The sequence below is a fragment of the Anas platyrhynchos genome, chromosome 5, assembly GCF_047663525.1.
Source record: "Anas platyrhynchos isolate ZD024472 breed Pekin duck chromosome 5, IASCAAS_PekinDuck_T2T, whole genome shotgun sequence".
In the NCBI taxonomy this organism is placed as follows: Eukaryota; Metazoa; Chordata; class Aves; order Anseriformes; family Anatidae; genus Anas; species Anas platyrhynchos.
Window position 1 is genome coordinate 5670390 of NC_092591.1, and position 12324 is coordinate 5682713.

Genomic DNA, 12324 nt, shown 5'->3' on the forward strand with positions numbered 1-12324 from the left:
TCTTTCTGTGGTGGGAGGTCATTGCCTGCTGTCAGCAGAGTGCCACGGGGAGCTCTGTGCTTGAAGGACTCTTTCAGTTCCCAAAGGTCAGCGTTCTTGTGAGCCGTTCTTGCAGCTCACGGAACTCATGCAGCGCCTGGGAATAGTTAGTCCCGTCCTTTGCTATGTGCCAGTAGAGGATGGGTGGTTTGGACATTTGTAAATCCGGAGGCAAGATGATCTCCTCAGGCATTCGTACGTTTCCTAACCAGAAGTGCTCGAGGCATTTCTTCCTCAGGCACAAGTGCAGGTACTCCACGATGTCATCCATCCGCTGCAAAAACTCCCTCCTGTGCCATCTTTCCAAAGGGATGATGTTCAGCAGGTGCATGACGACTGTCTTCAAGACATAGGTGGTAAAATCATTGCCCACCACGATACAGGCACAGAGCTGCATGCATCTGAGGTGGAAACTGTCCTGCTGGGCATTCGCAGCTATGTGCCAGAAGAACTTCATCTCTGCCACTGCGCAGCTCTGTGGCCAGGTTGTGCATGGGGTTAGATGTTCTCTTTGTGTCTTGCACACAGCAGATTTTCCTTCTGTGTACAAAGCTTCCCAACACAATTTTATTTTGCTGCAAAATGATCACAATAACATTGTGCTGTGCTCTTTGCTTGTTCAGAGAGCTAAAGCTCATCAGGATTTTGGTACATGAAGGCAAAAGGTGAAATATGTTACTTGAATGAGATCTTCCATTTGAAATTTTTAATTGGAATGTATCCATGATGTTCTGTTATATATGTTCATCTGATTTGTGTCAATAAAGAACAGTCCTGTCTGCCTCTGGGCCCTGCACTGGCAATTTAATCCTTGAACCACAGATGCAGTGTGTCCCAGGTTCCCCCTCATTCCAGTCAATTTATCAAGTCTTCAGAAAATACTCCTCAAGTCTATGAACCTGTTTGCTTTTGTTATTCCGAACTCCTATTTCTAACAGTTACAGCCTTTTTTTTTGTCTTCTTCGAGATTGACTTAACACTGCTATTGGTGTGACTGTCCCTGTGAATGGCTGGTGAGGAATGTTTTAATTACTGGTGGAGTGTCAATAAGAAAGCTATTTGTGTTTGTATGAAGTCTTTGATGTCTGGGGGTTTCAGAACAACTGATAACAACTAGTGACTGTTATGGGATACTATGCAAGCCTCTGATATCTGGCCAGGTGGCCAAGAGATTAGGAAGAAGTAAAAAAAAGAAGCTGAAGGATGGCTAGGAGACAAGACCTGCAGGGGATGCTGTGTAAACTTGACACGGTGCCAAGGAAGTACGAAGGGGAAGGACGAGAAAAATCTTGGAGAGGAAGACTACGAGCCTTCAGCATGAAAGACCCCTAGAGACCCCCAGACGGACCACCGGGGACTGATGCGCATGCTCCAGTAGGAGGGACTGGACCCCGGAAACTAATTATAATAACCTGGTTTTTTTAGAAGTAGTAATGAATATGTATTAGTCTAGGAGCATAAAAATCAGCTACTTGATGTAACTGGTGAGTGTTCTGGTGGAGCGGAGACTCCCGGTGCACCCAGCGCTGTTTGCTTACATCTATTCTTTAAATAAATCCTATTTTTTTATTTAATCCTATTTTGAAGTCTGAGCCATTTCTAACAGCATTATGGGGAATCATATGTCCTTAGAAACAAAGAGTGTCCTGGTAACCTTACAGCTTATTCCCTTTATTAACAATCAGACAGTTTATGATCCTGAAATTATGATCCTGGCAGTGTGCTTGTATTAGTGGGATAAATACATATTCTGCAGTCCTTGGATGGTCGTCCGGCATACTCTGGTGGTCTCTTCATGAAGGCCAGAAGTCTTCCTCACTGCTAAACTTCTGACCTTTCCTGTCTTTAACAGACTTCAGCAGCCAAGCCAGTTTATGCTGGTTCCGTTATCTATGCATACAGTCTTTTATGCCCTTGTCTTTGGGTTCTTAATTGTGGTAGCTAAGACCTACAGAATCACCATTCTTTATCTTGTTCCCTGTCTCAAGTCCCCCCTTTTCTTTATCCTAAGGCAAATTCTTTTGCTTACAGCACTCACTGATTCAAAGTTTTCATAAAATTCTTACCACTTTCTACATGGTGCTTGATTCGGTTACACTTTCAGGTTTCATAATCATCTAGTCCTTTTATACAGCACCAAAATGCACACTGTACTAATAAACAGGTTAAGAATACTAGTAAAAGTGAGATCAATATTCCTATAAACAATTGCTTAAGCCAAGAAAAGTTGGGTAACCAAGAGATCAGTTTGTTTCATAGTTCTTGAAAACCCCATGAGGTGTCATCTTGAACTACCTTATATAAGATCTCGGTCTTTTCCAAACTTTTTTTTAACTTTTTTTTTTTTTTTTTTTTTGAGATCAGTCTCAATTTGTCCCGCCTCATTTACATACATACAGCAATAGAGCAACTAATATTTCCTAAAGTGCATCGTCCCTCTTGGGAGACTAATAAAAGGTCTAGTGCCTAAAATGTTCTTATTGGTGTTATAAATGAAGTCTCAACTCAATCTGAATTTAGTAATATTTATAAAAGACAAGTAAACGGCACTGGGTGTACGGGGAGTCTATGCACTACCAACACGCACACATGAACATCGAACATTCTAAATATACAGAGCATTGCTTTTACATACTAAACCCGAGTACACCCATACATATGCACAATCAGAAAAGGCAACAAACAATGCTTTAAGTCGATTACTATCAATGTCCATGACTGGGGGAGCACAGTTGGCCTGGCTGAAGTGCTCCCGTATCTTCCATGACTTATAACAGTCTCCATTTTCTATTCCTTTTCTTGATTACAAACACCAGAGAATTCCAGGGCTAGTCGTGGGAACAATATTGAAACATGGGGTTAGAAATTAGAGAGCGATTGATTAAGAATGAATATGTAGGCAACACATTGCTTAATATGTGCTACATTTGCGATGTGCCTGTGCTGCACTTAGGCCTCCAGATAACAGGAGCCCCTGGGACCCCAAGAACCAGATCAAAGCAACCTTATGGTTCGGACTGTGACCAAGGGCTCAGAGAGCATGTACAAGGAGATGAGGTGAAAAGTTCAACCCTGATGATGACATCTTACTTCATCCTCATGGCCCTCAGCGCCCAGCACCAGAAGACACCACGCAAGCACAGAGGGGAGGAGTTTATGGAAATGACTTGGAGCTAATTTTAATACTAAGTGGGGGGTGGGGTGGGTTATGAATATGTATAGGCATACTGGGAAACCTCTTGCATATGTAAATATTTACTGCATATAACCAAAGCGAGTTGCCATGTTAAGGGCGCACAACTTTGTGGGACTAACCCCCGTGCTGCCCAATGCTGAATAAACATACCTACTTTATGATCTTACTGATTGTGGAGTCAGTTTCCGCGAATCAATATGTTGTGCTTTAAGTTGTTAAGCAACTCGGCCTTCAGGTCTCATGCATCCCAGTCTTCCCGGATTGAAGGGAAACAGATCCGGCTCCCTTTCAAGGCCAATAGGGCCTGGATCAAAAGGCACGTCCAGGTCACCAGAGGGTGTAACAGCAAAGTCATGGCAGTAGAGGTGGGGGAGCCGATGGTGTAGCAGAAGGATCTGTGGAGGAGCTCGCAGCTCCCTCGCTGTCTGGCAAACCACACGTTTCTGACTGTGGCCCCACATGGCTCTTTATGGCCTCACAGACTGCTCGCCAGGTGCCGAGCGATCCCACCGCAACCTGGTGGTTTTTGGTAGCAGAGTCCCACACCTTGACCTCAATTTGGTCCCATGTTTCAGGATCATAAAGTGTCTGATTGTTAATAAAGGGAATAAGCTGTAAGGTTACCAGGACAGTCTTTGTTTCTAAGGATGTATGATTCCCCATAATGCGCAGCTGCTTACCAGCGAGGGGCAGTTGTGTGCTCGGCTCCGCTTCTCTCAGCTCGAGCTTCTTCCCAGCTGCGGTGCGCCCATTTCCAGCGACTTTCTGTACGAGCTTCTTTGAGCGGTTTGCTGAGTTTGGCCGAACCTATCTTCATGAGGCGATCAATGTGCCTGTTCCTGTCTTGGTCCCTGTTCTGCTAGCCTGTCCCTTTTCATTCCTTTTTTCTACTTCTTTATTGATGAAACAACTTCATTGTGTTGCCTTCTTCACCTTGAGGACAGGCTCCCCTCTTACACCCTTCGCCCCACAGCAGTCATTTTCAAAACAACTTTTCACTGGTCAAACAACTTTGCCCGGCAACAGCAATCACCCAGCAACTTCCATGCCTTAATGGCTGGAGAACAAGCAACCCGAGAGGGCAAGGCGTCTCCTGAATCACCCTTCTTTGTTCCCTCTAAACTCTTTACATTCCTGATGGCCTCATCGTTAAGAGTCTGATGTAATCATCAACCATGGGGCTTGCCGACCCCCATGGCCACACTCCCACATCTCCCCCTTCTTTATTAATATCAACCATCTTCTTGACACAAATCATTACTCCATATATCACATTGATTTGTTCTAGTTGCTTGCCCAAAACTGTATGTTGTTGTTGTTGCAAATATTGGTTTCCTACTTGGGTTAGATCTTCTCCTTTGTATGGCATTTGGTAAAGACTGCCACATAATATCTCAAAGGGTCTTAGTTTTACCAATACATATTGGTTTCTTGACAGATTTTAGCAATCTGTTGTTTTATCAAATGATTCATTTGCTTCCATTTGCCTGTGGCCCATACGGAGTGTGTTGTTGCCAGTCAATCCGCAGCACTTCGCTGACTTGTTGGGTCAGTTCTGAACTGAAGTGTGGTCCCCTGTCAGATGACATTACTGAGGGTACACCAAATCTCGGAATAATGTAATTCAACAATACTTTGGACACTTCTCTGGCTTTGTTAGTTCTACATGGGAATGCTCCTGGCCATCTGGAAAAGGTGTCTGTTAGTACCAATAGGCATCTGAACCCCCCTTTTCTTGGGACTACTAAGAAACCAATTTGCCACTGTTTCCCAGGAACGTTTTCCTTCCCTATTGTTCCTGTGAGAAACACTCCGTAGCCAATAACTTAGGCTCAGGCGAGGATCTCAGTGAAGTAGTAATTTATTCGCGATTGCAATGGCGGGCGCCCCACAAGCAGGAGAGAGCGCATCTTCTAGTTCCAAAACACAGTTTATATACCTTTTGATGGCAGGACCCTCCCCTGTTTCCCCACTGAGTGGGTAATCCAGGTTCACAATCTATCTGATGCTTCACAAACAATGCATGGCCTTCAGTTGCCGGCCTGCTAAATTTCAAATTTCTTTTGCTGTAAGGTTACCAGGACACTCTTTGTTTCTAAGGACATATGATTCCCCATAATGCTGTTAGAAATGGCTCAGACTTCAAAATAGGATTAAATAAAAAAATAGGATTTATTTAAAGAATAGATGTAAGCAAACAGCGCTGGGTGCACCGGGAGTCTCCGCTCCACCAGAACACTCACCAGTTACATCAAGTAGCTGATTTTTATGCTCCTAGACTAATACATATTCATTACTACTTCTAAAAAAAACAGGTTATTATAATTAGTTTCCGGGGTCCAGTCCCTCCTACTGGAGCATGCGCATCAGTCCCCGGTGGTCCCTCTGGGGGTCTCTAGGGGTCTTTCATGCTGAAGGCTCGTAGTCTTCCTCTCCAAGATTTTTCTTGTCCTTCCCCTTCGTACTTCCTTGGCACCGTGTCAAGTTTACACAGCATCCCCTGCAGGTCTTGTCTCCTAGCCATCCTTCAGCTTCTTTTTTTTACTTCTTCCTAATCTCTTGGCCACCTGGCCAGATATCAGAGGCTTGCATAGTATCCCATAACAGTCACTAGTTGTTATCAGTTGTTCTGAAACCCCCAGACATCAAAGACTTCATACAAACACAAATAGCTTTCTTATTGACACTTCACCAGTAATTAAAACACTCTTCACCAGCCATTCAAAGGGACGGTCACACCAATAGCAGTGTTAAGTCAATCTCGAAGAAGACAAAAAAAAAGGCTGTAACTGTTAGAAATAGGAGTTCGGAATAACAAAAGCAAACAGGTTCATAGACTTGAGGAGTATTTTCTGAAGACTTGATAAATTGACTGGAATGAGGGGGAAACTGGGACACACTGCATCTGTGGTTCAAAGATTAAATTGCCCGTGCAGGGCCCAGAGGCAGACAGGACTGTTCCTTATTGACACAAATCAGATGAACATATATAACAGAACATCATGGATACATTCCAATTAAAAATTTCAAATGGAAGATCTCATTCAAGTAACATATTTCACCTTTTGCCTTCATGTACCAAAATCCTGATGAGCTTTAGCTCTCTGAACAAGCAAAGAGCACAGCACAATGTTATTGTGATCATTTTGCAGCAAAATAAAATTGTGTTGGGAACCTTTGTACACAGAAGGAAAATCTGCTGTGTGCAAGACACAAAGAGAACATCTAACCCCATGCACAACCTGGCCACAGAGCTGCGCAGTGGCAGAGATGAAGTTCTTCTGGCACATAGCTGCGAATGCTCAGCAGGACAGTTTCCACCTCAGATGCATGCAGCTCTGTGCCTGTATCGTGGTGGGCACTGATTTTACCCCCTATGTCTTGAAGACAGTCGTCATGCACCTGCTGAACATCATCCCTTTGGGAAGATGGCACAGGAGGGAGTTTTTGCAGCGGATGGATGACATCATGGAGTACCTGCACTTGTGCCTGAGGAAGAAATGCCTCGAGCACTTCTGGTTAGGAAATGAACGAATACCTGAGGAGATCATCTTGCCTCCGGATTTACAAATGTCCAAACCACCCATCCTCTTCTGGCACATAGCAAAGGACGGGACTAACTATTCCCAGGCGCTGCATGAGTTCCGTGAGCTGCAAGAACGGCTCAAAAGAATGCTGACCTTTGGGAACTGAAAGAGTCCTTCAAGCACAGAGCTCTCCGGGGCACTCTGCTGACAGCAGGCAATGACCTCCCACCACAGAAAGAAGAGGGGAGAACTCAGGACACAGAAAAAGATAGGAAAACTCTGTGCAGCAAACTGCTGTCAAGTGCAGCAAGGTCCTCATATGGACGGTCTGCCCACTGCAGAGCCAGTGATGACTACGGTGGCTACAAATATGAATGTTTGCCACGTGCGGCAGAGCTGAGTACACTGGACACAGAGAAGCTGCTGCTCAGTTGGCAGCGGGAGTTGCTCCTGTTTGTTTTCTCTCTCCCACTTGAGGGAGGCAGATCCCATGCTGCTGAAGAGGCTGCTGCAGGGAGGCTTGAAGCAGAGACTTGTCTTAGCAGCAGGACAGTGACCACCCGGCCTCCTGGGGCATGTCCATTCACTCTGGGAGCTTTGACCTCTGCAAAAAAGCCAATACATTGCCTGCTTGAACCAATGCTTTGAGAGATGAATTTCTTCTGGAGAATAACCCTGGGGGCTTCCACAGGCAGTGCAAACGGAGCCTGAGGAGCTCCATCTGGCCACGTGCCTCTGTGTTATATAATATATACCACAAGAACACATAATTTAGAATGATAACCAGCCCAACAAGTATTGTCTCTCACTGTGTTCTTCATGGAGTGATTCGTTCCACTTTGTTTCAAACACACACAAATACTTTCAACACAAAATACTTGGACATATTAGGAATAAGACATATAATTATTAACACTCCTGTTAGTATCCCTCCAGCAGCTGAAAATATTACCCAGGTAACCCTGTCACAACTGTGAGAGGCCTGCTTACCTATCAAACCTATCTTCACGAGGTGATCAATGTCCCTGTTCTGCTACCCTGTCCCTATTCATTCCTTTTTTCGTTTTGTCCCTGTTTGGGTGCCATTTGTGGGACGTGCAAAGGGATTCTAGGGAGCACCTTCCAGCCATGTGCCATTGCATTTGGGTGACACCAGGGCCTGGGCTGCCCAGGGCAGCTGGCAGTCGCTGAGCCACGGTGGGCACCGAGGGCAGGGCAGGGGTCCTGTGACGCGGTGTGGGCGCAGGTGGCATCACAGAGGACGTGTCACAATGGGGGGGAGGCTTTAAAGGCAGCCGCGGGCAGCGCTGCTTCACTTTGGCCTGAGCCATCGGTGAGTGCAGCAGCAGGGGGAAGACTGGGTTGGGCCAGGGCTCGTGGCTGTCCCCGCTGGCACTGCCCACAGTCCCTGCTGCCTCCCAGCTCCCTCGCCCCCTCTCCTACCTGACCCCAGGGGTCTGAGGCTCCTGCCGCAGCTCCCTCAGCCACCATCCAGCTCCCACCCAGCCCCACTGATGTCATTCTCTCTCTTTCAGACCATGGTTGGGGCAGCTTTCTATTTCCTGGCGTTTTTGGGCTTAGTCAACTTCCCAAAGGAAGTCGGGTATCAATTGGATGAAGCTACAAATGAGCGCATGCGTCAGTATGCGGAGGAGATGCAAGAACGCATGGCGCAGCTCCTGTTGGAAATTGAGGCGCTAGAGAAGCAGCAGAGCTCGATGCATATGGGAGCCCTGCTCTTATCTGCGATGCAGACTTGGCAGTTCTGGGCCTGGCTTGGTGTTATTCTCCTGAACATTTTGATCGTGTGGCTGCTCTTTAGAGATCTCCTAAGACGTGTAAACAGGAGGGAGGAAGAAAGCTCTAGCAGCGATGATGACCAGCAGAATAATAACAGAAATCGTTTTGAAGAAAGGGACGAAGGGAGGATTTTTGCAGAGAGAATCCAGTGGCCAGTGCAGCACCTCCAAATCAACTGTCAAGTGATGATGTCCATAGTGGGAGACCTCCTCTATATCACCCAACGTTCCCTGTCGAACACTTACTTTCCAGTGCTGCATCCACCCATTGGAGTGGGCAGTGCCTTTGAAGGCTGGACTCCTTCGGAGGAGTATAATATTGTCTATCGCATTTTCATACCCATAACGGCTCCTCGTGGGCACTCCTTCCACCTGGAGCTGGGCAACGAAGAGGAGCTACCATCAAAGAATTCTCGTATTCGCGTGGAGCTGGAGTGCACATGCGCGAGGGAGCAGAGCTTTGGGAACGTGCTGTGCTTCCTCCACCAACCTGAGGAGGAGCTGAGAAGAAATCGGGAGCTCAACCTCCTACAAACACTGTGCACTGGCTCCTACCTGGATGTGCATAAAACCTCCTTCTGGTTCCAGCAGATGATGAAAGCAGCATGGAAATTTTTGCCTGAGTCGGCCAGACATCACGTTGCTGTGCTGCCATCCAGACGCTCCTGCAAGCTCCGTGTGTTTGATGTCTTCGATAAAATCCGCTTTGTTGAGTTCATTTTTGGAGTGCAACAAGGCGATTCAGACATTTTTCTCAGCAGCGAGAAAACTGATGCTATCTTTACCCCGGACACAGTATGGCCGCAGAGCTGCACAGTGGCAGAGATGAAGTTCTTCCAGTACATAAAAGCGCATGCCCCGCAGGACAGCTACCACCTCAGATGCATGCAGCTCTGTGCCCGTATCGTGGTGGGCAATGATTTTACCACCTATGTCTTGAAGACAGTCGTCATGCACCTGCTGAACACCATCCCTTTGGAAAGATGGTGCAGGAGGGAGTTTTTGCAGCGCATGGATGACATCATGCAGTACCTGCACAGCTGCATAGTGGAGAAACGCCTGGACCACTTCTGGTTAGGAAACGAGCAAATGCCTGAGGAGTTCATCTTGCCTCCGGATTTCCAAACATCCAGACCACCCAACCTCTTCCAGCACATGGCAGAGGATCCAAATGTCCATGCCCGGGCACTGCGTGAATTCCAGGAGCTGCGAGATCGGCTCAAAAGACTGTTGACGTTTGGGAACTGAGAGAGGCCTTCATGCAGAGCTCTCTGGGGCACTCTGCTGACAGCTGGCAATGACCTCCCACCACAGAAAGAAGAGGGGAGAACGCAGGACACAGAAAAAGACGGGAAAACTCTGTGCAGCAACCCACTGCCAAGTGTGGCAAGATCCTCGTGTGGACAATCTACCAAGCGTAGTAACCACTGATGACTACGGTGGCTACAACCACAACTGCTTGCCACGTGCTGCAGAGCTGAGCATGCTGGACATGGAGAAGATGCTGCTCAGTTGGCAGTGGGAATTGCTCCTCCGTGTTCTCTCCACAGCAAAACCACCCTTGCGGGAGGCACACCCCATGCAGCTGCTTGAAGCAGAGGCTTTGTTACCAGCTGGACAGTCACCATCTAGCTCTTGCACATTGTCCATTCACTCCGGGAGCTCGGCCTCCCCAAAACCCTAATACATTGCTTGCTTAAACAAACGTTTTGTCCGTGAGTGTCTGTACCACACTTGGTCAGGAAAGGCAGGCATGAGGTGCCACAGCATTGGGAAGCATTTTGCTGTGGAGCTGATTCCGTGGGCTCCAACTGCGCTCCTTCTGGAGCTAAAGCACTGCTGCCTGTCTTTGGTCCTCCAGCAGGGCAATGAGAATAGCTCAGGACCCTCCACAAAGCCGTCTGTTGCTGGTGCGCTGTGTGGAGTCTAAAGGGGGGACTTATGGGACCTGAGGCAAACCATGCCCTGGGAGTCCAATGGCATTGCCCACGATGACCACGGGGATGCAGAGGTCACACTCTTGTTATAAATGAAGATACAAATCAATCTGAATCTAGTACTATATATAAAAGGCAAGTAAACAGCGCTGAGTGTGCAGGCAGTCTACGCTCTACCAACATGCACACACTAACATCAAACTTTCTAAATATATAGAACATTGTTTTTACATATTCATAAGAAACCCAAGTATACCTACAGATATGTAGAACCAGAAAAGGTATCAATCGAAGCATAAACTTATCTAAGTTTTCCGAATTCTGGCAAGTGTTTAACAAACAATCCTTTAAGTCTATTACTATTAATGTCTATGACTGGGGGAGCATAGTTGGAGTTGGTAATCCTGGTTGATGCTCCCATATCTTCCATACAACAGTCTCCATTTTCCATTCCTTTTCTTGATTACAAACACCGCAGAATTTCCATCCACCCTCTTCCCTCTTCCCCCCTCTCATGCCCAAGCAGCGCAGGGGAACAAGGGAATGGGGGTTATGGTCAGTCTACAGGGCTTCTTCTCTGCCACTCCTTCTCGGTCACTCCCGTCCCCTGTGCTGTGGGGTCCCTCCCACGGGATGCAGTCCTTGATGAACTGATCAGGCGTGGGCTTCCCACAGGCAGCCGCTCTTCCAGAGCTGCTCCAGATATGGGTCCTTACCACGGGGTCCATCCCTCAGGAGCAAACTGCTCCAACCTGGCTCCCCCACGGGCAGCAGCTCCTGCCCCATCACCTGCTCCTGCGTGGGCTCCTCTCCACGGGCTACAGGTCCGGCCCGGAATCTGCTCCGGCAGGGGTCTTCCACAGGCTCCGTCGGTGCAGGGCCACCTGCTCCACCGTGGTACTCCATGGGCTGCAGGGGGACAGCCTGCTTCACCATGGGCCTCACCACAGGCCGCAGGGGACTTCTGCTCCGGCGCCTGCAGCACCTCTCCCCCTCCTTCTGCACTGACCCTGGCGCCTGCAAGGCTGTTCCTCACTCCTCTCACTCTCCCAGCTGCTGTATATATTGCAGCGTTTTTTTCCCTGTCTTAAATATGCTCTCACAGAGGCACAAAATAATACTGTTGTTGGCTCAGCTTACTGGCTCGGCTCAGGTCAGCAGAGGGGCCCTTCCCAAACATGGGCCCTTCCCAAACATGGGGCAGCTTCTAGATCCTTCTCCCAGAAGCCACCCCTAAGGCCCCCTGCTACTAAAACCTTGCCACGTAAACCCACTACACCAAGTCACAGCCCTCGTGGACACTGGCAAGAAATGGCCAGGTTGGCTGAAACCCCTTGGAGCGGAAGCCAACTGCTGTACTAAACGTGCTTTGATGCGGATTACTGGTAAAGTCTAAATTCATGGTGCTAATTGTTGGGGTGCAGAGGGCTGTGCAGACTGCATTATTGTCTTCATAAATGTGTCCAGTACCAGTTCTTGTCTCTCATCCAGACCTCCAGCTCTTTCTGTTGCTTGGTTAACACAGATTGATCCTGAAAAATCCCTGGCAAGAGCTGAGGCACTGCCATCCAGGGCCAGGCAGTGACACTGGGGGATGCCAGTGCTGGAGAGGAGCTGGGGGAGCAGCCCTGATGGGGGGAGTAGCGGTCTGTCGCGTTAAAGGGGTGTAGCTGATTAACCGTCACGGGCCCGTTTGGATTCAGAGTACTGAACCAGTCGGACATTCACCAAAACTGGGGGTCCGTTCGGACAATCACCAAAAACGTAATAACCGCCTGGGGGTCCACTCAGACATTCACCAAAAACGTATTAACCACCTGGGGGTC

General features: G+C 47.8%; 1 protein-coding gene across 1 annotated transcript; it reads left to right on the forward strand.

Annotated features, from left to right (window-relative positions):
* The first annotated feature begins 5092 nt into the window (after window positions 1-5092).
* On the forward strand, window positions 5093-10266 carry LOC119717034 (inositol 1,4,5-trisphosphate receptor-interacting protein-like 1). Its single transcript, XM_072038148.1, has one exon. The coding sequence runs from the start codon at window positions 8277-8279 to the stop codon at window positions 9807-9809; it is 1533 nt and encodes a 510-aa protein (XP_071894249.1). The 5' UTR covers window positions 5093-8276; the 3' UTR covers window positions 9810-10266.
* Window positions 10267-12324: the final 2058 nt, after the last annotated feature.